Raw genomic sequence first — 27,151 nt, 5'->3', positions numbered from 1 at the left:
CCCAAAGTCGAACCTTAAAACGTACAGGAATTAGAAGAGGCAGTTGGGGGGCTACCGCCCCCCAAACCCCCAGCTTTTAAATACTCTTTTGTACAGGTTTTTTTTTGGGGGGGGGGGACTTCATTGTTACTAATTACTAGTTTCGGCGCAATGGTTCTCCTGTCCTCTTGTGTTTAACATTTTTCGAAGTTATTCCATTATTCATTCATTTCAATTTTTTGTTAATTAAAAGAGGGCCTTTCCGAAGCCAAGAGCTGGGGGTTAGCAAAAAAACAAAAAACCTGTACAAAAGAGTCTTTAAAAGCTGGGGGTTTGGGGGGCGGCAGCCTCCCAACTGCCTCTTCTAATTCCTGTACGTTTTAAGGTTCGACTTTGGGACGCAGCCTCTTTAACTCTTTAAGAAAACGAAGTTTTTTTCATATTATTTTCATTAGAAATTATATTCTTTTTTCTCTTGCGCATTAGGGTCCTCTTGACTCAAGCAATCAAATATACAAGCTTTGAGAAAATAAAAAAACAGCTGTTTTTGTGACATGGTGGTATTCAGAATTTTGTTCAGGAGGTGGGGCGACACAAAAAACTTTACAAAAAGCAAAAAAATTGTTTACATACACTTTGTTACTTTTTTGCGAGTCACACCCGAATTTCAGGGTGGGGTTTCAAAATAGGTAATGCCCCTGGATACGGCCCTGCATCAGGAAAACCAAAACCTGAATATTTTTAAAATATAAGTCTCAGCCAGGAGGCTAATTGTTCACAAGCTATCCCATTACTTGATCTTGAGCTGCTTGACATTTTTAAGTGCATGCTTTAGTTTTTTTTTTAGCTCCGTGTCGACCTACTTGAGCGTCTCAGCACTCTTCCGTCTTTTGCCTCAGACAATACTGAATTTCCTATTCGTAATATAAATATTATTCAAATTCCTTATACTCCATCCAAAAGGTCAAACTTGAATCCTCTAACGGCGAGTCATATCAAACAGATCGTGGTAACGAACTGTAGTAAGGAGCGACCCGGCTCAATAGTAACCAAAACTCTAAAAAATGGAATTTTGATACCAATAGCTACATCAAAAGAATCGCATTTTAATGCTGGTTTTAAATATATAAGTGTCATCAAGTTTAGTCTTACCCATCAAAAGTTACGAGCCTGAGAAAATTTGCGTTATTTTAGAAAATAGGAGGAAACACCCCCTAAAAGTCATAGAATCTTAACGAAAATCACACCATCAGATTCAGCGTATCAGTGAACCCTACTGTAGAAGTTTCGAGCTCCTATCTGCAAAAATGTGGAATTTTGCATTTTTTGCCAGAAGGCAGATCACGGATACGTGTTTATTTGTTTTTTTGTTTTTTTTCCCCAGGGGTGATCGTATCGACCCAGTTGTCCTAGAATGTTGCAAGAGGGCTCATTCTAACGGAAATGAAAAGTTCTAGTGCCCTTTTTAAGTGACCAAAAAAATTGGAGGGCACCTAGGCCCCCTCCCACGCTAATTATTTTCCCAAAGTCAACGGATCAAAATTCTGAGATAGCCATTTTATTCAGCGTAGTCGAAAAACCGTATAACTATGTCTTTGGGGACGACTTACTCCCCCACAGTCCCCGTGGGAGGGGCAACAAGTTACAAACTTTGACCTGTGCTTACATATAGTAATGGTTATTGGGAAGTATACAGGCGTTTTCAGGAGGATTTTTTTGGTTTTTGGGTGGGGTTGAGAAGAGGGGGATATGCTGGGGGAACTTTCCTTCGGGAATTTGTAATGGGAGAAGAAAATTTCCATGAAGGGAGAGCAGGATTTACTAGCATTATTTAAAAAAAATAACAATTAAAAAATAAAAGTGAAAAAGCTTTTTCAGCTGGAAGTAAGGAACAGCAATAAAACTTAAAACAAACAGAAATTATTACCCATATGAGGGGCTCACCTCCTTCTAATACCTCGCTCTTTATGCTAAAGTATTTTCGGTAATTTCAACTACTTATTCTACGGTTTTTGTGATTCAGGGGTCATTCTTAATGAATTGGGATAAAATTTAAGCTTTAGTGTAAAGAGCGAGGTACTGACGATGGGGCGAATCCCCTCATATATGTAATAAAAACATGAGAATACAAAAGTTCTTTACGTAAGCTAATTTATAAGTTACGTAAATCTTTTACCAATAAAAAGATTCGTAAAAAATTAAAAGTTCTAATTGCCTTTTTAATTAACCAAAAAATCGGGGGGCAACTAGGCTTCGTCCCCCGCTCTTTTTTCTCAAAATGATTCGATCAAAATTATGAGAAAGCCATTGAGCCAAAAAAAAAAAAAAAAATATGCAAATTTCGTTTTGATTATTCCTCTGCGGAGAGCCAAAATCAAAACATGCATTGATTCAAAAACGTTCAGAAATTAAATAAAAAAAAACAAGTTTTTTCAACTGAAAGTAAGGAGTGACATCAAAACTTAAAACGCACAGAAATTACTTCGTATATGAAAGAGACTGCTTCCTCATCAACGCCCCGCTCTTTACGCTAAAGTTTTTTACTGTTTTAGAAAGAAGAATTGAGAGAAAGAGTTAAACTTTAGCGTAAAGAGCGGGGCGTAGATGAGGAAGCAGCCTCTTTCATATACGAAGTAATTTCTGTGCGTTTTAAGTTTTGATGTCACTCCTTACTTTCAGTTGAAAAAACTTGTTTTTTTTTATTTAAGTTGCATACAAGTCACGATGCCTGAATCAGCTCGAAGGCGCCAACCATTTAGCTTAAAAAATGGTTTATCTTCAACCTTTTCCCGCTTTGAATTGCTTGGTAATCTTATATTCCGCTTTGTTTTCTAGATTAGTGTTTAAATGGCTCGCACGTCTTCCCCCTCCTTCACAGACTAGAGAGTCTTTATGGGAATTATTGCCATGTATATCGTATATATGGTAGGACAGTGGATTGAGGCTCTGCTTGGCAAAACGAGGCTCGGAATTCAATTTCCGCTGCCGCAAGCTGGGGGACAGACTTCCTACCTGTTGCTGTAAAAGACCCATACACCATATGTGCCATGAATAGCTTCGGTTTTTTATCCTTAATTTATTATGTCCAATATTAGCTTTATCTATCTTTTCTACATCGTATAAGGAATTACATGCTATAGGCTACCCCTCTGTGTCGCTATTAATGACTAAATCCGCAAACACGTGGTTTTTCATTTGTGTGCCACTTTTTATGTTTTCTATGCCAGTCTAGTCCTATTATTTTTTTTTTCCTTCCGTCAATTCTGCCCAATTTGAAAAACTGTTTATGCTAATAATTTTTGAAAACCATGTAAATAATTTCCTATGGAGAAAGAAACATACTTCAAAGAAGTCGTATACATAAACAGCTTGTTCTCTCCCCCTCAAGCTGTAAGAAAATAACAGAAACCTTAGACATTAACCATGTCTTAAAGAAACTTGTCTGTAATCATTCTAAATAAAATATTGACTTATTTCAATTTTACAGGCTTCATTTCCTGGTTTCAGTAACACATTTCAGATTAGTAATGCTCAGTAATTTGAGCCATTTTTGGTACAGACTAAATATTTTCTTAGACCAGTGACAGATCAAGGGGGCGCGCCCCCCTGACGTAGTGGTGGATGGGGTAGGGACAGCTGGCTCTGGTTTGGGTTGGGACGAAGGTATTATTTTGTAATTGGTTTTTAATAGCTAAGTCTTTAATTATTAAGACAATCTCTTTTTGCAAACAAGTTTGAAACAAGGTTTCAGTTAATTTGTGCGGTATCTGCTAGATTTTACTAATGAAGCATACCGTCAAAAATTATGTAATTAAATTTAGCGTTATCAAGCGAATCTGTCCGTATTACCACAAAAGCAAACTGGGGGGCAAAAATCTTCATTTCGTAATAACAAAGAGGAGAAATTTAAAATCCTAACCTCTTTAGGCTGTCGAAATGATATTTCAGGATTGTGCTGTCACAACGGGGCTGAAAAGCAAAATATTTACTTCGTTTTACTATGAAAAATTTGTTTTCGAGTCTTCTGCTATGGCACTGAGGCGAAGAAATTGATTTCATTACTTTTTTTGGCTGTCTGTTTTTTTTTTTTTTTTGGTTTTACTTTTTTTACGAAGCGGGGTGGTTTTTAAAACATTGTTGTTTTTTAGCAGATTTGTATAATAGAAAGTAAATGTATGAGAAGTGCAAAAGTTACTAATTTAAGTTTTGGATTTTGGTGAGCAAATGGTGGCCACTCAACTGCCTTTTTTCATCTAATTAAAGCTCTGCATTATATGAAATATCATCTCCTCTGTTCATGCTAAAATATTAAATAAAGGTCAGACTCTTTAGAACTTTAATAAGGATTCATATAAGTATACGCTTAAAACTAAGTAAATGAGTAGAAATACTCCTTCAAAGGTCGGAGGAATCATTTAAGAAGAATAGATTTTCGAAAAAATGTTTACCAAAGAAGACAAATAATTATGCTTTTATTTTTTATCTAGCTGGTATAGATGAGTTCTCAGTTTGAATCAGTGGAATGGCATCGATATTTTTCAAACATTTACTAATAAAATGTTGATAAAAAGTGGAAATTCACATAACTTGAGTTAGCCACGGAAACAGAAAGCAACCACAATATTACTTCAGAATTTCTCGCCTTGTCAATACCAACCAGTCACACGATATAGCTGTGATTTTGTAGAGGGGTTGCATATATTTGTCCATAAAATTGTCTAAAGTACTATACATACCGCTGAGGATTTTTATAATTATTTTGATACATGCGATCCAAACATATTTCCACAATTAGTTGTTTATACATCAAAATTTTCACAGGAGAGTTCTCTTACTTAATGCTAAATCTGAGTCTAATTTCAAATTTTTATTTTTGTGGACAACAGACATATCGAGATTCAAAATTTTAATTGAATATCTTAAAATTTCAAGAATAAAAAAAATTAATTAGAAATCTACAGCAGCTTGAAACCCTGAAATTTTAAATCACCAACCTGTACCTATCAAATACAAAAATAACAAATACATAGTTATTTGTTCTTTAATGAGTATTTCAACTCATATGCTTAGTTTGAAGCACATACCTACATGCATCTTTATTAAAGATCATATTTTTCTGACGATTTTGGTCTTTATTTGAATATTTTAGGATGAATAGAAGAGTAAATACTACCGAAGAGCTCTAAACTGACAGGAACAGCCATTATAAACGTTCACCGAAATATTAAGATAGACATCGACCATATAATAAATATATATGACGGGAGTGGAAATACAGAAATAGACTTTTTCTTATAAAATTGTGAATTCTGTAATTTAAGTAAAATATATAGAACTTTAAAAAGTGGAAAGATACGCTACGTTGTTATGAAAAGTAAAATTATGATTATTAAATTTTTGAGATTTCTTTAAAGTTGTCACTGTTTATTAAAACACTATTTTTAAAAAGAAACAGCGATTAGTTAATGCTTTATTACCTATACTTAAAACCCTCGTTTTAAATGTCTTCTATGCATTTCTATCTCTTTGTTCTGTTTTTCTTGTTGCACCCCTAAAAGAACTAGTATTTAGTGTTTAATACATCTTTTACAAATATACAAGTTGTATCTGTATCCTAATTATATAAAAAAACAAGTTTTTTCAAACAGTTCGTGGTAACGAACTGTAGTAAGGAGCGACCCGGCTCAATAGTAACCAAAACTCGAAAAAATAGAACTTTGATACCAATCGCTACATCAAAAGAATCGAATTTTGATGCTGATTTTAAAAATATAAGTTTCATCAAGATTAGTCTTACGAAATTGGAGGGCAACTAGGCCTCCTCCCCCGCTCCTTTTTTTCTCAAAATAATTCGATCAAAACTATGAGAAAGCCATTTAGCCAAAAAAATAAATATGCAAATTTCGTTTTAATTATTCATCTGCGGAAAGCCAAATCAAAACATGCATTGATTGAAAAACGTTCAGAAATTATATACCAGTCAGAAATTATACCATTTTTTTTGACAATAAAAAGCTTAACACACTCGCTATAACGGTCAGAAGTGCAAAGGCAAAAAATTATGAAGAAAATATTAAATGCCATTTTTTTATAGACGGTGAACAGGTTTTTTATTTTTTTTTTTTATGGCCGGGTGGTTTTTATAACTTACTGTTTTTTGTATCAATATTTTTATACCAATTGAATTTCAACAGATTTGTTAGAACTTCAACCCTCACCAGATTTTAGATTAAATTTACGACCATTCCCACTACCTACCTACGACACATTAGTTGAGGTTCCCTTTAAATTGCGGGCGGGTATTTCTTCGTTCGCAAGATTTTCGAAGCAACCTATTATATGCTCCACCCTAAAGAAAATCCAGGATCCGCCCCTGTCTTAGACGCCGTTTAGTGATTTCCTTATATTATTATTACTACTACTACTATTACTACCACTAATACTACAACTACTACTAATGCTACTACAATTACTAGTAAGGCTGAGGATATTCAAATCAAAACATACTAATTGCATACAAATTGCCAAAAGGCTGCATCAGCAACATCTTAGGAACGACTTACCATAGCAAACCGAAACTTCCAGGGCATTATGAGGGAGACGTTCAACTGACCAAAAGGCAATACGTAAATACTGCTACTGCTACTACTAATACAACACTACTACTACTAATATGATACTAGTGGTACTAGGACTAAGGGTATGATGGTGAATATTTAAGTGAATATCGAGGGGAAAGTTTAACTAAATCAGAACAAGCTACGAGCATGAAGGTTGTCATATGAACATTTTTCAGGAATAGCTTAGGGCAGTGGTTCTCAAACTTACTTAGACACTGTACCCCTCGTTACCCGCAAAATATTTTAGGTACTCCTTCTCAGTTACCAGTACTTAGCTAAAATATATATAAAACTATAAATAAACTATGGCTAAAATACAAATAAAATTGCCAGTCCTAGAGTTAAAGGGTTGTTTTATTGTTTTGCTAGCCGGCCGCGTACTTCCTAAATTTTTTTTTTACCCCCAAGGGGTACGCATGCCGCAGTTTGAGAACCGCTGGCTTAGGGTATTAAGGTGGAACTTCGGGAGAAGACTTTGGGGGAAGATCAATTTACCAAAAGTCAACGTGTGTCAATCTAAATTAAATAATAATATGGGCATACAGGTTATCAAAAAGCCATATCGGCAATATGTTAGCATCTTAAAGTATCCAGTAGTATATAGCAGCTATATAGTATATAGCAGCTTCAGTTGAAAGTTATAGGGCTTAATGAAGGGGTGTTCAACCGATGAAAACGCAGTATGCTACTGTTACTACTAGCAGTAATGCTCCTACTACTTTTACTGTCACTATTGCTACAACTAAGGATATGAAGGTGACAATTTCAGGGACTGTTATTACTCTTAGCACTACTAGAAATAAGGGAAGAAAATGAAAATTTCAGGCAATACTGAGCGGGGATGTTGAACTTGAATCAAAGCACACTGTGCGTATGCAGGTTGTCAAACAGACGTAGCAGCAATGGCTGAGGAACTGCTTACGAAAATGAATTGAATTTTTAGGGGTGAGTTGAAGGGGGGGGGGCTTTGAAAAAAACAAAAGCTGTTATTTACATACTGCTAGGAATGTGACTATCAGTACTATTACAACAGTTGGTACTACTAAGGCTAAGGATATTTAGGTAAATTTTCAGGGAATGTTTAGGAGGAGGTCGAAAAACACACTAAGAGCATGCAGATTGTCAAAAGAGTGTTTCCAGTAATATACCAGTAGGGGCTTAAATTATTAATTTGAAACGTTCAGGGGATACTGAGCTGGATCTTGAACTATTCAATAAATACTATGTGAATGCTACTACTACTACTTTCACTGCAACTAGTGAGGATAATGGTATTAAGATGCAACTTTCAGGGAGTGTTGAGGGAGGGTTTCAATTAAACTCAAACGAACTATATGCGTGCAAGTTTTCAAAAGGGCATAAAAGCAATAGCTTTGGAACAGCTTAAAGTATTAACTTGAATCTTTCAGGGTATGTTGATAGGGATGTTGAGCTACCCAAAAGGCACTATATGAATGTTACCCCTGTTGCTAAGACTAATACTTCTACTGAGTCTAAGGGCAATAAGTTGAAACTAGGATTCTGGACTAAATCAAAACACACTGTGTTGCTGGTTGCTAGAAGGGTGTTTGAGCAACTTCCCTGGAACAGTAGAGAGTATTTACTTGAAGTTTTCACCGCATGTTCAACTAACCAAAAGGCACTATGTGCGTGCTGCTACTACTACTACTGCCGCTACTTCAGCTAAAATACAGCGACTACAACTAGTGATACTACAGATATGAAAGTGAAACTTTCAGATAAATGCTTAGGGGGATGTTGAGTAAAGTAAAAGGGAGTATCAGCAATATCACAGGAACAGTCTAGGGTATCAAGTTGAAGCTTCCAGAATATATTACGGGGATGTTGAACAAGGCAAAATCCAAGCACTCAAAATTGAAGCACGCTATGTGGATGCATGTAATTAAAAGGGCACAACAGCTATATTTCGGGAACAGCTTAGAGTATTAAGTTGAATAATTCAGTGGAATTTGAGGGGATGCTGAACCAGACCAAAGGTAATAGATTTTTCTTCGGAATTTTAGCAATTTTTAGGTAATGTTGAGGGGTATGTCAAGTTAAATGGGCTGTGTGTATGCAGGCTGTCAATAGGTCGTTTCCGCAGTATATGAAGAGTATACTTCAGTTTTTTCCAAATTCAGAGAATTTGGTTAAAAATTTCAAGGCATGTTGAGGAGTGTTGCTGCCACTGCTAGCAGTAGCAGTACTACTACCGCTGTTAGTACTAACATTATTAAGGCAAATTGTATTATACTGAACTTTGTGGGACTGTTGAGGGGAATGTTGGCATAAGTCAAAACAAATTCTGTGCGCGCAGGTTATCAACACAACATATCAGTAATGTTTCAGAAACTGCTTAGAGTAAAAAGCTGAAACTAACAGGGCATGAGGAGGGGATAGAGAACTTGGCAAGAAAGGCACAATGTGAATAATATTGCTGCTACCACTACTATCACTAATACTACCCCTGTTACTCCTACTATTGCTTCTGCTACTGTCCTTACTACTATTACTAATACTAAGGGCATTAGTGAAACTTTCAGTGAACACTGAGGTTAGAGTCGAACTGAATGCATTGAAACACACCATGTACATATTGGTTATAAAAGGGGTGTTTTAGCAATATTCGAATGAAAATCGTTGAAAAAGTTTGTCCGACACATATCCACTCAGACAAAATATAAATTCCTATAGAAAAAAAAATGAAAAGATTTTAAAATGTTATCTTCTTACCCACTGAAAAGACCATGTCAATAAAAAACGAACAGAAATTAATTTAAAAGAAAATTCACTTTTTCCACAAGATAAGTTTTTCAAAGAAAAGTAAAGAACTAGATTAAAGTAAAAAATGAAAAGAAATAAAATGAAATAGTTTTTCAAGCATAAAATTACCACGAATTATAATCAATAAATAAATGAAACCCAAAACGAACAAAAATTGCAATAAATAACCGAGTAAAACTCAAAACAAGCCGAAAATAAGCTGAGTAGGGGTAATACCTCCCATGCCTTTTAAAGACCAGCACAAAATCTACATTTTACTGAAAACAAAATATATTTTAAATGTTTTATCTATTTTGACTCCAACCAATCCAAAGCTATTAAGACTTTCAGCGATGAATATAGACTTTCAATGAATTTGGGAGGTTTTTAGGATTTGGTAATTGAGCTGATTTTTGAAAGTGTTTGTTGTAATTCAAAAGGTTAGCTTGTCTTTTTAAATCGTTATCAAAATTAGTCCTGTAAGCAACTGTTTACCTTAGGTATAAACAGACAAAAAAAAAGGACTAAAAATCTACTGTTTTTGATTCCTCATTTTGAAAAAGGAAGATAATCGCTGTAATGTATCTAATATTTTCCAATATTTATTTAATTCTAAAAATAAGCGCTTTACTGAAAACTGTGCTTCTTTGAGTTTCTTCCAGAATTGAAAGGTTTTCAGTATCATGGGTGGTGAATCACTATTGAGGGACTTGTGAATTAGCCCTTTTTTGCAGGGTGGAGTTTTCTAATCCCAAGACAACAATCTGTTTTTTTATGTCTGTTTTATGTTTTCAGTAAAGCACTCATTTTTTTTAGAATTTACAGCTATTAGAAAATATCATGAGTCAGTTTATTCCACCTATTTTTGCATCTATCAAGAAGCAATACTTTTATTTGTTTCAAGTTTTCACTTCGATCTTTGGTTCCGTTAACCAAAAATTCGTTAAATATAATATGGCTTTGATATTTTTTAATATAATATTTAAAGATAAGTAGTTGAACTAGTAGACTGAAGCTTTCAAAAGTTTCCATGATTGGATATGTGAGCAGATTTCATTCATTCAGATTTCCTGAAAGTTTCATTCATCTAGTTCGACTACTTTCTTTATAGTGTTAAAAAAAAAAGTCCGAAAAGTAATTGTTGAGCTTAAATAAAACAGACAATTAGGTCTACCCCATAACAAAAAAGACTAACAAGGTATATTAAAAAGCCAAAATAAAAAAGTAATGATTGATATATTGATTTCATAAAATCCCAACGGGCCTTTGTACTTTTTTAAGAGGTTAGAACAATTACAAATTTTACCGATGGGAAAAAGCAATTATGCCTTCTATGGAAAACAATATGAACAATGGGCGATTAGAATGGCAAATAGCTTTTTCGAACTTTTCTCTGTTTACATGCGAACAGAAGACAAATCCGCACACAATGACTTTTCGTTCAAGTTGAATCGCTCCAAGATTTCTAAGAGGGGCCCCACTTACCCAATGCTTGAAAGCAGATTAGAGAGTCTGATGAAAATGTTGAACAATAGAATAGTCGGTTGGTAAACATCGGTGATCAACCATCGACAATATTTGGGAGTCCAATGATGGCTTTCCTTATGTTCTTCGGTTTTTTGAAGTGTCATCAGTTTGAGTTTCGTGGGTAAGCCATTTCTTTCAATTTTCCTTTTACTTACTTTAGACAAAATGGAATATCTGTTTCCATAAGAATAACATGTACCAAAAGCAATTTAAGCATAATGCGGAAAATAAGCTTTAAAAACCCAATTGATTATTATCGAGCGCCGGCAACACCATTTTAGGTGTTACCAACACCAGATAGGTTTGCTAAAAGGGGAAGGGGTTAGATCTTCTGGTTCGATCATGACCGAACCACTACATAAAACAAGGCCTTCGCAGAAATGTTTACGAATAAATGAGTTTTTCTTGAAAAACGAGTAAACTAGCAACCCGCCCTCCCCCGCAGAATTTTATTCAAATTAATTCCAGCTTTGACGACTTAATTGAAAGAAAATACATTGAGCACAATTGGGCAAATTCTCTTCATAAGAGGGCTAAATTTTGGAGTCCGGCATGATTCTTCTGGGCCTTTTAGCAAGACATATAAAAGAAGTTTTTCCAAGGAGCAAGACTAAATACATTTTTCTAACAAAAGATGGGAAGTAACTCCCTTGTCTATCCGTGTGTAAATGTTTTAAAATATATATTAAAATTGGACAAACTTCTTCAAAGGAAAATGAAAAATGAGACGTTTCACAGATCAGTCTCAACTTACTCTTTACGAATCATAAGGAAGTAGAATACCTGGTTTAAAACAATTTTTTTTTCGTATCAAAACTATTCAAAACAATTGATCTGTCAGAATTTGCGAGTACCACTACTGACAACACGGTTAACAACGTCGGTTGTCACATACGTCGGTTGTCTTATAAGAGGTTATAAGGAGTGATTGACTATTTTTTTTGTCTAAAATTCATAAAAAAGTTGCTTGGATTTATTCTTTCGACCACACTGTTCTGAGCCTAAGATTCAAATCTTATTTTGAGATTTTCCATCTTAGAAATGTTAGCAAATTAATCGACTTTACTGTTACTTGATTATAGTAAATGTGTATAAAGTACACGTGTAAAACGTGTATATAGTAAAACTTGAGGAAGCAAAAACGTGTCGAAGATTCAGTAGATCGGGTAAGCTAATTCAAAAGAAGCTATGAGAATCTTGATTTACGATACCTTCTCATGAAAAGCCGAGTGTGGATTGGTTCAGATCACTTTCTCCTATCCTGCCTGGTTCAAAAATAGAAATTAAAATTGTCTATTTTTTCGGAAATATGGTATCCTCTTTTATCTCCCCCTCCCTAGAAATTTGGAAATCGAACTTCTGATACTACTGTTATTTCTAAAGTCTCTTGGATGCCTAAAATATCGTAATTTTTAGAATATCCATGAGTCTGCATGGAAAAATTCTGCATTTCCGCTCACTTGTAAAACTTATGTTACTCAACATACCATCTAACAGGCCAACTGGATATGTTCAATTGAGGTTGCCCTTTATTCAATGTGTGCATAGTTAAAGCCCTAACTTGATGTTCGTAAAATTTTACAATTTCATTTTTTTTAGAAAATCAAATCTTGATATGGCAATTTGTAAAATTTAAACAAGAAGGTAAGAAGTTTAATTATTTATTGATAAAACACAATCTTAATTGATTTTCAATTGTATTCCTGTCCAAATTGATTCCTGAAAAAGAAAAAATTGAACATGAGAGATAACATATAATACTAGCAAAAAACAGAGAAACAAACATAGAAAGACAACTTCAACCTCCCAAATAACTGATACATATAGAAAAAAGATTAATCACAACGTCGTTGAATGGAAGCTGAACCCCACTTAAGATACAAAGGACGCCAAAATAAGAACGTTTTTTTGCCCTGGATGAATTCATACAAAAACCGCGAATTTCTAAGGTTCTTCTTTTAGCTGATTCAAAACAAAGCAAAAAACCTTAAACAAGACTATTTAGTTAAATTTTACAGTACTTTTCACCCATAAAAACCAAAACATTATTAATCTTTTAAATCTCAAAGACAAGTAAACCTTCAAAGGAAAGCTATATCTTCTTAAGCTATGTGCTGCCAAATGTTTTTAGAAAGATTTTTTAGAAATGTTTTTACAAAGTTTTCAACAATGTTTCTTTTTTTTAAATTTGACGCTCGCTATTACCATGAGTTGGATAACCGCATGTGAAAGGCTTTTTCATTAAAAGTTGTATTCCGGATTTTTCATAATGGTTATACAAAAGGAAACTGTAAAATATCCTGTAAGGTTTATCAGAAGGATAACAACTTTACATACCCAAATTATGACTCATGCAGGGAATCTAGTGAAGGATATACTTATAAAGAAGGATGCAACTTAAAATGTCCTCTATTAGGCATATCAAAAAGATAACAACTCTACATACCTAAATTATAACTCACGCGAGAGGTCTAGTAAAAAGAAACCAGCTAACAAAAGGATAAACTTTAAAGTATCTTGCATTAGGTATATTAGAAAGATGAACTTACGGGGAACAATCTGGTTTATGAAGTCTCTCTAGAGGAGCTTTCGGTACTTATGATATATCGACCACGGCTAGTAACTATACTAATAAACAATTCTTACTTCATAACATGCAGAATAATTACAGTCAAAACATTTTGTACACAGTCTCGCTATACTTTAGCCCACCCCACCACGACCCCCTTAATGTGCAAATGTACAGCTCAAATTATATATTTTAAATGTACTGTGACTTGTTTTTCAGTTTTTGTTGCGTCACAGTTGAATCAATTTACAGGTGCACAGGTTGAAACAACTGATTCGTATAGATGGAAAATATAAAATTTGGGCTATATATTTACAAATCAGGGGATCTGGGGGTGAAGTAAAGCGGAGCTGCTTGCAAAATGTGTTAATTATGATTATCTTGCATATTATGAAGTAAGGATTGTTTTCTTAACATAGGTACTTGTATGATATAGTTGTGGTCGACATATCATACAAGTACCTAGTTTTTTGTTAGGACTTAGATGAAAATTTAAAAACAAGACACTTTCAATGACTCCTAATTCCCGAGCAAACTTTCTTTTAGCATAAAGAAGTAAAGAATTAACAGCGCCACTACAAGACAGGCTGCAGTGATTAGACAGGCATGAGCAAAACAAAGGGTAACCAAATCCTTAGAATTAAGGGCATGGCCATCAAATTAGGCTATAAAAAACTTTTAAAATTTGAATAAACTAAAAAAAATAATACATAAAAAAAACAGAAATGTGCCGTCATAATAACAAGCGTGCGGGAACCGAATGCTTGTGCTTCTGACAGTAGCAAATGAAAAAAAAAAAGAAAAAAAAACGAAGGAAAAAAAGCCAGGGAAGGTGATGTCAAGCTTTGAAAGCTGGTTGTTTTATAGTAAAATAAAAAGAAGTTGATAAGAGTTGTTGGGCATATACGTAGGTTTGATTTTCTTTATACCCCTATCCTTCCCTTAAACCCTCAATATTATTGCAGTTGTTCCTATAAATTCTTGTATCTTCCACACAATCCACCCGTGTTTTGGCTTTCAAATATGTGCTATATTCTGAATGTTTCGAACTTTTCCAAAATAAAATTCCCATGTATGAGCCTGTGAGTTATTCAGAACGGAGTTATGCAGCTTTGAAAGAACTTTACCTCCTCTCGTTAGAAACCTCCTTAGAATTCCGAAGAAAACATTCACCTTACGTAAGCAGGGGCAGATCTAGAGCAAAATTATTGGAGGAGGGCAATGTGACAAGGGTGCCAATAATTGACCAAGTTTAAAAAAATAAAGTGAAAACAGAAAAAAACAGTGAGTGAGGGCACCAGAAAAAATCTTGGAGGCCAGGGTCTCCCCCCCCCCAATCCGCCAGTGCATGTAAGGGTAAAGTGAGAAAAGAAGAAAAGAGAGATAAATAAGAAAGAAAGAAGATAGAATAGAAAAACAAAATAAACAAAAGAAGCATACACTTCAATGCTCTCTATGACTGTTTTGGATCACACCTTTAAATCCTTAAGATGGTTCACAACATATAGAAGAGATTACTGGTAGAGCAGCATAAAACACTACATAGAATAATGTATGACACTGTAAGAACACTGTTATACACTGTTAGAACAGTGTATAATAGTGTTATACGAAAGTAAAACAGTTCAAAATAGGGATGAAACCTTTTTATTGACAGTGAATAGATATAAAATTATTTAACTGGATATTTCGAACACATATACAGTGTTCGTCATCAGCAGTAAAACTTTTACTGCTGATGAGTTAGAACAGTGTATAGCACTATGCAAAGTGCGTAATAGCATACCAACAAGAGAGCAAAGCTCGAAAATTTGGCCCTAAGCAATAACGTAAAGATAAAATATTCTAAAAAAAAGGTAATCCAAAGACAAAAACAAAAAATGTAAGGAATAGAGAACAACGGGATCCGAAAAAAATAATAAATAGGATACCTGAAGAAAATAGACTATCTGGTTTGTCCATCGAAGTGATAGAGCGATACAAGGTTTACAACTCTAACATAATTAGTATTACATTCTTCGTTAATTGTGTATTAGCACAGGCTCATTCAAATTAAAAAAAAAAGAACAGAAAATACCCTTTTTATTTCTTATTTAATCAATAAAACGATTTGCAAATATTTGTCACTAAATTTTGCAATTTCAACACGTGTTTAATGTCAATGTAGTTGCTAGAATTAGCTATAAAACTGGGAATTAACTTTTGGCATGTTTTGAAGAGTACTTTTGGCATTTGAGTTAAAAGAAAAACTTAAAAAAATACATCAAATTTGTTTATATGCATTTTTGATACTATTTTACGAGTCAAAAAATAATTTCGAGCGGGTGGGATTGAAACCAGTAAGCCCCCCCCTGGACACAGACTTAGTAACCGCCATTGCCGCCACGGCTGGATCGCTATTCTTTTTTATTGTAACACTGAGATACAGGCTATTTAATATCTTATTATGTATACTCCTTGAGAATGAATGTTACCCTAAGCACATACAATACATTAATTACATACATACCCTTAGACAAATTTTATTTGTTATGTCTTTTTGCTTTTCTTTCTAACATTGAGTGAATAAATTTTTCCGGTTTCTCCTTTTTTTTCCTTCAACTTCCACTAAATGTTGATTGATAACTGAAGCATAATAAATTTACGCCTCAAATGTCTTTAACACTTCATTCTGCATTCTTTGTGAATTAGCACGCTTTCATTTAACTTCCAGTTTTTAAAATGAAAAAAATCGCTGATACGAACCTATGAAGATTATCCTACAACTTTCATTCGAAATTTCCGTCGTGATTGCTTCCTTTTCAACTGAAATGAAATCAAAGGTTTCGTAGACAGCTTGCAATAATGAATATTCTAAATTTGGCAAGCCGCTCGGTGAGCTATGAGCCAAAATACCCTAAAAGAAAATTAGAAAAATTGTAAAAAAGACAACAGCAAACAGCACATATGGCAATCGTGACAAGGTCGGAAGAGCCAAGAGCTCATACGGCAAGAGCTCTAGCAATATTCTAAGAATCAATAGATTGATTTAAAAGGAAAATCAGAGGCTTAATGCCGGTCGGGATTTAAAATAAGGGCTCTGAGAGACGAGGTCCTTCTAAATATCAAAATTCATGAAGATCCGATCACCCACTCGTAAATTAAAAATACCTCAGGTTTCCTAATTTTTCCGAATTAACAACCCCCTCAACTCCCCCAAAGAGAGAGGATCAGTTCCAAGTATATCAATCACGTATCCATGTGCTTATTCTTCCCATCGAGTTTCACCCGATCTCTCCACTCTAAGCGTTTTCCAAGATTTCTGCTTCCCCTCTCCAGCCTTCTATGTCCCCGGATCCAATTTGAATTAAAAATGGAGCATCTGGCACATAAGATTTTTCTAACATAAGATTTATTCCTATCACCCTTTCGTAAGATAAAGATAGCTTAAGTTTCACGATTTCCAGTTTCTCCCTCCAACTCCCCCCAGTGTCACAGGATCTGGTCGGTATTTAAAATAAGAGCTCTGAGACATGAGTTCCTTCTATATATCAATTTCATTAAGATCTGGTCACCCGTTCTTAAGTCACAAATACCTCAGTTTTTCTAATTTTTCCGAATCCCCCAACTCCCCCAAAGAGAGCAAATTCAGTCCAGTTATGCCAGTCACGTATCTTGGACTTGTGTTTATTCTTCCCACCAAGTTTTATCCTGATCTCACCACTCTAAGCGTTTTCCAAGATTTTAGGCTCCTCCTCCCCAACTCTCCCTAATGTCACCGGATCCGGTCGGGAGTTAAAATGAGAGCTCTGAGACACGATATAATTCTATATATTAGATTTCATTAAGATCCGATCACCCGTTCGTAAGTTAGTCTTCGACCAGCTTCTGATCGACCAGCCTCAGCTTCGATCGGAGTCTTCGATCAGAGAGCTTCTGGTCGAAGATTCCGATAAAATCTGGATTTTAACTGTACTTTTGTGGTCAGTCTCTCTTTTATCGCAAGTATATTTATTTTCTCCCCCAAAGAGATCGGATCCGTTCTGGTTATGTCAACCACGTATCTAGGGCTTGTGCTTATTTTCTCCCTTCCCGATCCCTCCACTCTAAGCGTTTTCCAAGATTTTAGGCTCCTCCTCCCCAACTCTCCCTAATGTCACCGGATCCGGTCGGGAGTTAAAATGAGAGCTCTGAGACACGATATCCTTCTATATATCAAATTTCATTAAGATCCGCTCACCTGTTCGTAAGTTAGTCTTCGACCAGCTTCTGATCGACCAGCCTCAGCTTCGATCGGAGTCTTCGATCAGAGAGCTTCTGGTCGAAGACTCCGATAAAATCTGTATTTTAACTGTACTTTTGTGGTCAGTCTCTCTTTTATCGCAAGTATATTTATTTTCTTAAAAAAAATAGAGGTTTTCCTTCAAGTTCATCCATTTTTACGTTTCTGTTCCCGTAAATTTGCAAAAATTTTAACTATGTTTCGTACTTGATTACCTTCCGTTGCAAAATGCTAAGTTTGACCGTAAGCTCGATAATAACCAGTAAAATGTAGTCTCAACGGGAGCGTAAGCGAATTTATTCGTCTGGAAGCACTTTCACAAGCGGAACACATTTCAACTTTTTCTTGCGTTAAAGTATTAGAAATTGAAGCATTTGGTACAAAAAGGTTTGGGTTTATGAAAACTCCAAAGTATTTGTATTTATTGATTTCTATTTCAAAATTTATGTCGATAAAATAAGAGTTATCTTTGCGAAATGACTATCACAAGCTTAGATAGGCCTAACATATATATACATACATACATATATATATATATATATATATATATATATATATATATATATATATATATATATATATATATATATATATATATATATATATATATATATATATATATATATATATATATATATATATATATATATATATATATATATATATATATATATATATATATACACACACACATATATATATATATATATATATATATATATATATATATATATATATATATATATATATATATATATACATAGATATATATATATATATATATATATATATATATATATATATATATATATATATATATATATATATATATATATATATACATATATATATATATATATATATATATATATATATATATATATATATATATATATATATATATATATATATATATATATATATATATATACAGTCCATATTTGATTATGAATTATGATGATGATGATTGTTCACGATGATGGCGAGAACTCACATCAGAGCCAAAACATGACCGCAGAGCGAAGGGAAAAATTCAGATATAAAAGAAGATAAAAGGGATAAGATGAAACGCAACAACTTTAGAATTTATTTTAACGTAAGGTACACAATGTGAAGGATCCTTAATGGCACACAGAAGAGCAATAGCGTCATCATGCAAAATATCCATTAAATTATTACAATAAACAATGCCATGTGGTGTACGATACAAGAATCTCTTTCAGAATCGAAAGTATCTTTATATTTTTCGACTCAACTAAGCAGGTGGTCTAAGGACAAAACACAACAGGACATCTGAATCCAGGATTATGTGTCGATTACTGTTTACAAATAATATCCATTTTGATTATTATTGGAGAACTGTGTTTGGAGGATTTGTATATCCTGCTTAACGCCGGTATAAATGTCATTAGATTCTTTGGTAACTTTTATCGACCTAGAGTAGTGATTGGCTGGTTAGCATCTCCGGATATGAATTAATGTCTCATTTTTTCTGTCACTCAGATAACGGATAAGAAGGAAATGTAATTTGACATAATTTTGATTCGATTAGAGACGATGTGTCTGTGCAAGTCAAAGAAAGCATTTTACGGGCCTAATTCATGAAAGGCCAGGGGAGGTAGTCATTACCAACCCTGTTAATTGTTCGGAAACGGCACGGAAAACATGGAGGAAATAGGCTGTTTTAGCCAAAAATTGAATTTTCTGTTTATTCCATACAAAAAGGTTAAAGCTATATAGGGGTGTTAATTCGGCAGGGATCAAGGCCGTACCCAGGGCAGTTAGGGTATTTGAAACCATCCCCCCTAAAAAAATGTTTTATTGATTCGTAAAACGTAACAAATGAATATAAACAATTTTTTGATGTGTTTCTTAAATTTTTTTACCCCTTCCCCCGAAAAGAATCCTGGATACGACCCTGGCAGGGATACTAAGGGCTGTCGTGAAGATTGTGGGGAAAAGACCCGGATTGGTCCGGCGCAAATTTACCAGATTAAAATGATTTTGGAATGCTATCGGACAATTTGTCAAGAAATCTAACGGAATTTCACTCAATCAATCTACTGAAAAACTTTCTGTAATAATTCTGAAAATAACCCTTCATCAGGGAGGACGTTTCTAGGGAGGCTAATAGACCAGTAGCCTACTTGGGGTGGGCTTTCATATCTGGTGTATACTAAAATGGCCACATTTTTTCTAGATTTTTGTTTTAACACAATAACTTTACCACACACATGCGAGCCTAGAGGTAGGAAAACTACGGCCTGCAAGCCACATATAGTCCACCAAGATTTTTGATGAATTCCTCAATGATTTTGAACTTTATGTGTACTAAAAGACGCCTTTTATTTAATAACAAATCTGAGCAATTTAAAATTGATTTTTTTTAAGAGAAGGATTCATTTACAAAACACATAGTGAACAAAAAATGGTTGCCACCTCCCTTAAAAGACAAAGCTTGTTGAGGGGGGGGGCTTAGAGAAATGATCCTTACAACAAAAAGAACATTTGGCCACGGCACCACTAATACCATCAAACTAAACAATAAACATAAACAAGAGCTAAGAGCTCATATGGCACTTGTGACGAGGCGAGAAGAGCTAAGAGCCAAGAGATCATATGGTATGAGCTCTAACAAAATTCTATGAATCAATAGATTGATTTAAAAAGGAAAATAAGAGGCTTAATGCCGGTCAGGATTTAAAATAAGAGCTCTGAGTCACGATGTCCTTCTAAATATCAAAATTCATTAAGATCCGATCACCCACTCGTAAGTTATAAATACCTAATTTTTTCTAATTTTTCCTCTCCCTTTAGCCCCAGATGGTCGAATCTGGGAAAACGACTTTATCAAGTCAAATTGTTCAGCTCCCTGACACGCCTACCAATTTTAATCGTCCTAGCACGTCCAGAAGCACCAAACTCGCAAAATCACTGAACCCCTCCCCCCAACTCCCCCAAAGAGAGTGAATCCAGTACGATTCTGTCAATCACGTATCAAGGACATTTGTTTATTCTATCCACCAAGCTTCATCTCGATTCCTCCACTCCAAGTGTTTTTCCAAGATTTCCCCCCTCCAACTCCCCCCGATGTCAAAAGATCTGGTTGGGATTTGAAATAAGAGCTCTGAGACATGAATTCCTTCTAAAAATCAAATTTCATTAAGTTCCGATCATCTATTCGTGAGACAAAAATACCCCAATTTTCACGTTTTCCAAAAATTCCAGTTTCCCCCTCCAACTCCCCCCAATGTCACAGGATCTGGTAGGAATTTAAAATTAGAACTTTAAAGCACAAGATCTTTCTAAATATCAAATTACATTAAGATCTGGTCACCCTTTCGTAAGTTACAAATACCTCAATTTTCAAAATTACCCCCCCCCCCCCAATTCCACCGAAGAGAGCAGATCGGGTCCGGTTATGTCAGTCACGTATCTTAGACAGGTTTCTATTCTTCCCACCCAGTTTTATCCTGATCTCACCGCTTTAAGTATTTTCTAAGATTTTCGGTCCCCCCAACTGCCCCCCGCCCAATTACGCTTGATCCGGTTGAGATTTAAAATAAGAGATCTGAGTTACGAGGTCCTTCTAAATATGAAATTTCATGAAGATCCGATCACTCCTTCGTAAGTTAAAAATACGTAATTTTTTCTCTTTTTTCAGAATTAGCCCCCCCCCAATATAGCGGATCCGTTCCAATTATGTAAATAACGTATGTAAGACTTCTGCTCTTATTTTTCCCACCAAGTTTCATCCCGATCCCTCCAATCTAAGCGTTTTCCATGATCTTAGGTTCCCCACCCCAAACTTCCCCCAATGTCACCAGATCCGGTCAGGATTTAAAATAAGAGCTTTGAGACACGATATCCTTCTAAATATCAAATTTCATTGAGATCCGATCACCCGTTCATAAGTTAAAAATACCTCTTTTTTCTAATTTTCAGAATTAACCCCTCCCCCAACTACCCCGAAGAGAGCGGATCCGTTCCGGTTATGTCAATCATGTATCTAGGACTTGTGCTTATTTTTCCCACCAAGTTTCATTCCGATCCCTCCACTCTAAGTGTTTGCAAAGTTTTAGGTTTCCCCCTCCCAACTCCCTCCCCCCAATGTCACCAGATCCGGTTGGGTTTAAAATAAGAGCTCTGAGACACGATATCCTTCTAAATATAAAATTTCATTGAGATTCGATCACCCGTTCGTAAGTTAAAAATACCTCATTTTTTCTAATTTTTCAGAATTACCTCCCCCCCAACTACCCCAAGGAGAGCGAATCCGTTCCGGTTATGTCAATCATGTATCTAGGACTTGTGCTTAATATTCCCACCAAGTTTCATCCAGATCCCTCCACTCTAAGTTTTTTCCAAGTTTTAGGTTTCCCCCTCCCAACTCCCCCCCCCAATGTCACCAGATCTGGTCGGGATTTAAAATAAGAGCTCTAAGACACTATATCCTTCTAAATATCAAATTTTATTGAGATCCGATCACCCGTTCGTAAGTTAAAAATACCTCATTTTTTTAATTTTTCAGAATTATCCCCCCCCCAACCACCCCAAAGAGAGCGGATCTGTTCCGGTTATGTCAATCATGTATCTAGGACTTGTGCTTATTTTTCCCACCAATTTTCATCCCGATCCCTCCACTCTAAGTGTTTTCCAAGATTTTAGGTTTCCCCTCCCATATCCCCCCCAATGTCACCAGATCCGGTCGGGATTTAAAATAACAGCTCTGAGACACGATATCCTTCCAAACATCAAATTTCATTAAGATCTGATCAACAGTTCGTAAGTTAAAAATACTTCAATTTTTCTATTTTTCCGAATTAACCGGGGTTGAATTAACACTTGGTTGACATATATACTTGGTTCGAATACCAAGTGCCATAAAAACAAACATCATTATTTATTTGCTTTATTGTAATTATTACTGGTGTTTTAATTTTAGAGAAAAGAAGAAAAGAGGTTTCTTCCTCTGAAAAGAACGTTGAACTTTTAAGAGTAATTTCTGCTGTTTTTAGATATGCAACTGGCTGTAAAACAATTATAGGAGCAGATTACTGAGGGAAAGCTGTAAAAGAAATCGTTATTTTATACGCAGAAATCGGTACCATAAATTTAGTCAAAGACAATTAAAACACAGCCACCTCCCCCTTACAACCCAGCTCTATATTTCCTACTATAATTCATTTCTAGATGCCTCTGGAATACATATCAGCTCCATAGGAATAAGTGTCAAGCATAAGGTAGTTGAAATTTCAGAAGACACTCCGTAGAAGAGCCATGATCTGCTTCCCTAAAGAGACATCTTCGGATTAAGGTGATGTGGTAGCTTAAAGAATCACCATATCTTGTCCAATATAAACCTTTTCAAATTGTACGGCTAAACTATTTAAAATTGAATGCACGGTAATTTCGTAGCTTGTAGAGCTTGGAAAATGGATAAGAATAAACAAAATAAAACTAAAGCCTATACCTGCTCTTTTATAAATCTTAAAAGACGTTTAACTTCTTCTGTAGTAGTGTAATTTCGTCAAAATCCTAGGGAGGGGGAAATCTGGAGCCAATTTTCCCAAATAAAGTGAAAATGACGTTGAAAACTGAAAATGAGCCATATAGTACCATTAACATAAGGATATACTAAAGAAAACTTACTCATTTCTCTGCAAGCTTGAATTATTCAGTCTTATCTTAGTTTTGGCAATATTTTTGAAGATACTAAACTTCATCTGGGGGGGGGGGCAAACTGGGGTTTGAGGTGGGAAAACTGAGGTCTGGGACTGGCACTCACCCCCTCCCCGACCCATAGAAAATTGCACCTTAGTTCTTCTACTTTGTGCCGGATATAGATATATTGTGTTTTAATGAAATTTAAATCAATATAATGTCTGCTAGAAAACGCTCAAATCACCACTAATGAAATTAGTGGTATTTGATCAATTGATCAATTTGATCAATTTGGCAGCTTTGGGAGTTCCCGGTGGTGCTGCCCGCTTTGAGTAAAAGCCTTGCCAAAACAGGAACATATTTCACTGTCTTTTCTATCACATTTCATAGTCTAGCCACACATTTCTCAATAGCTCTTAACGGTGGCTATTCCCTTGGCAGAGCCTATTAATGGGACCTTTTCACTGTACAATTCGAACTCAGCATTTCAGATCCTATCTGAACGAGCTCCCTCTTCGTATTTTCAATGTTTTCTTCATTTCAAAATCTTAAAAAAAAACTACCTATACGTTAAATAAATGAAAGCTATTAAGTAAATTAAATAATTAATTGTTTGAGATTAAACATCAAATTCAATTGAATAAAATAACTCCTTAAACAGGAATTTTCATTCTCATCACTCCGATCGCATCAGTCAAGAAAGGAGGCAAAGCATACCAAACCCTCATTTTGCCATAAGTACATTAATCTAAAAACGAAAAAAAAATAATATTATTCATGGGAATGAACGTGTTTACAGCTAGGCTGTCAAATATGACATTTATATACATTAAATAAATGAAAGCTATTAAGAAAATTAAATAATTAATTATTTAAAATTAAACATCAAATTAAATTAAATAAAATAACTCCTTCAACGGGAATTTTCATTCTCATCACTCCGATCGCATCTGTCAAGAAAGGAGGCAAAGCATACCAAACCCTTATTTTGCCATCAGTAGGCTACATTAATCTAAAAACGAAAAAAATAATATTATTCATGGGAATGAACGTGCTTACAGCTAGGCTGTCAAATATGGCGTTTATAGAGGGAACCGACAAAGCAAATACAGCCAAAGATTACTTCAATTTAACCCGCTAAAAACAACCTTATTCTCTTTCACCCTCCTCAAAATGATCCCAAGCAACACCCTGACGATTAAGCACAATCAATGACAACCGTATAATAGGGCAAGTCTTCTCTCCAATGCCCTCCGTTGGGGGGCCAAAGTAAAGTACTCACCCGACAATAAAACCAATGAAAGCGAGCAGGGGATTAACGAAAAATTTTGTCAATATATTCATTTGACGATATATTTAAGCCGTCGTTTGTTAAGGAGAAATCCGGGGTAATAGAAACTGATTTTCGACGGATTTGAGAAGAGGTAAATGAAGGTGGACTCTTTTAACAAGTATTTTCGCTAGGAATACCATGCTGTGACAGTTCAAGTAGGTATACATATACCCCATCAAAAAGGATAAGTTGTTAAATTAGTGCCCTTTAGCATCTGTCGGTAAATTAATCTACTGGAAATTTTTAACAGGGAAAAAATCACTAGCACGGAAAAACAGCATGTCTTAATCTTGATTAAGGAGTTTTTTAAAGGTACAAACTAGTGATATGGTCATATGCAATGGTATCGTTTGGAGGGAGGTTGGCAAGGGGACGGTTGCCCCTCACAAATTTGGAGAACAAATTACAATATAGCCCATGCACCTTGGCTCTATGGATGTAGATCCCTCTGGTCCCCCTCCCCCAATAAAACTGCTAGAGCTGCTCTCTGGGCCCTGTAGGTGTTTTTACGTTAATTAAAAGAAACCCTTAGTTATTTGACTCTCCATTGTGTTGTCTTGAAGCGTTATTCTTATACCAGATTGGTGGTGTTGTGTCGTCGTCCCTCACGTCCAAAGAAATTTGATCTATCCTTCAATAGCGTTAAATCACGAAAATATTCAGAGGGGCGGGAGAAATTATTAAATTCTAAACATAGGGGGGGGGGGACTCTGTATTTTTTTTTCTCATTGGAAATCGTAAAAAACACATATTTTACAGCGACCATAAAAAAGCACCCCCCTCGACTGGGACCTATGTTCGCATCGCCCCTAAATTAGCCTCCCTAGAATCATCATGTGATCATAAGAGCAAGGTCGTATCCAGGGGAGGATAATGGGTTTGAACTCCTTTCCCTAAACTGTTGCCTGACTCGTCGTCCCTCACGTCCAAAGAAATTTGATCTGTCCTTCAATAGCGTTAAATCACGAAAATATTCAGAGGGGCGGGAGAAATTATTAAATTCTAAACATAGGGGGGGGGGACTCTGTATTTTTTTTTCTCATTGGAAATCGTAAAAAACACATATTTTACAGCGACCATAAAAAAGCACCCCCCTCGACTGGGACCTATGTTCGCATCGCCCCTAAATTAGCCTCCCTAGAATCATCATGTGATCATAAGAGCAAGGTCGTATCCAGGGGAGGATAATGGGTTTGAACTCCTTTCCCTAAACTGTTGCCTGACTCGTAAAAACGTAACAAAAATGCATGTGAAACTTTTTTTGAGGCAAATCAAAGTTTTTTTTGTATGAAATCTGACCAAAGAAATACCCCCCCCCCCCAGTTGAATAAAAATCCTGGAAAAGTCCTTGTATAAGAGTCATCAAAAATTTGATATATGAACAGACTTTTCCAAATACACATATATACATTAGGAAGCGACCGGGACAAAAGGAATGTTCGATTAGCAATCAACAAAGCACCGGGACACAGGGAGTATAAATGACGACCAGGACATAAGTAAAAAAAAAAAAACTAAAAAAACTAAAAAGAAGGTAAAAACTACAAAAAAACTAAAAAGAAAAAAAAACTAAAAACTAATAAAAAAACTAAAAAATCTAAAAATCTAAATAGACTAAAAAAGAAAAAAAATAAAAAAGGAAAAAAATAAAGGAGAAAAACAAAACTAAAAAACGAATGTATATACAGACCGGGACACCGGGATACAAATGACGACCGGGACACAGGGAATATAAATGACCATACATAAGCCATAATGACCAGGACATAAGTAAAAAATATAAATGACGACCGGAACACAGGGACACAACTACAACGGGGACGCCGGGGGGCACAGGGGGATATAAATGACGACCGGGACACCGGGACAGGGAATGGTCGATTAGCAATCACCATCAACAAAGCTCAAGGGCAATCATTAGAATCATGAGGTATAGATCTGAATACGGATTGTTTTCCCATGGACCATTATATGTTGCATGTTCAAGAGTCGGTAAACCTGACAATCTATTTATATGCACAGACAATGGGACAGCGAAGAATGTTGTATATTAGCATGTTTTACGTAGTTAAAAACATATATTTATATCTATCTCTATTCACAGGTGGGACACAGGGACACAACTACAATGGCGCGTAACTAATATGGCGCGTAACGACTTACGCGCGCGGGGGGGCTTGGGGGGCGCGAAGCGCCCCACCAACTAGGTGTTGGGGTGGCGCGAAGCGCCACCCCAACAGCTAGTATATATATATATATATATATATATATAGATATATATATATATATATATATATATATATATATATATATATATATATATATATATATATATATATATATATATATATATATATATATATATATATATATATATATAAAAGTTCTTAAGCCGAACTGGCCAGACATGACAATAAACAATCAAGAGAGATAAA

General features: G+C 35.2%; 1 protein-coding gene across 6 annotated transcripts in view; it reads right to left on the bottom strand.

The window, feature by feature from the left end:
* Window positions 1–12,526: 12,526 nt before the first annotated feature.
* The window catches only part of LOC136034964 (zinc-regulated GTPase metalloprotein activator 1-like), a 157,375-nt gene continuing 142,750 nt past the window's right edge, over window positions 12,527–27,151 (bottom strand). For 4 of the 6 annotated variants that reach the window (XM_065716518.1, XM_065716522.1, XM_065716519.1 and 1 more), the window contains 2 exons: window positions 16,204–16,354; window positions 12,527–12,608 (listed from right to left, as the gene is read on the bottom strand). In XM_065716518.1, the coding sequence (XP_065572590.1) occupies window positions 12,547–12,608; window positions 16,204–16,354 (213 nt within the window). In that variant the 3' untranslated portion in view covers window positions 12,527–12,546. Of the gene's footprint in view, window positions 12,609–16,203; window positions 16,355–24,020; window positions 24,132–24,362; window positions 24,396–27,151 lie in introns of those variants that run through there. The other 2 variants (XM_065716523.1, XM_065716524.1) reach the window with 2 other exon arrangements.

The sequence above is a fragment of the Artemia franciscana genome, chromosome 13, assembly GCF_032884065.1.
Source record: "Artemia franciscana chromosome 13, ASM3288406v1, whole genome shotgun sequence".
In the NCBI taxonomy this organism is placed as follows: domain Eukaryota; kingdom Metazoa; phylum Arthropoda; class Branchiopoda; order Anostraca; family Artemiidae; genus Artemia; species Artemia franciscana.
The sequence above is the reverse complement of the archived record's forward strand: the minus strand, read 5'-3'. Positions and strand labels throughout refer to the sequence as shown.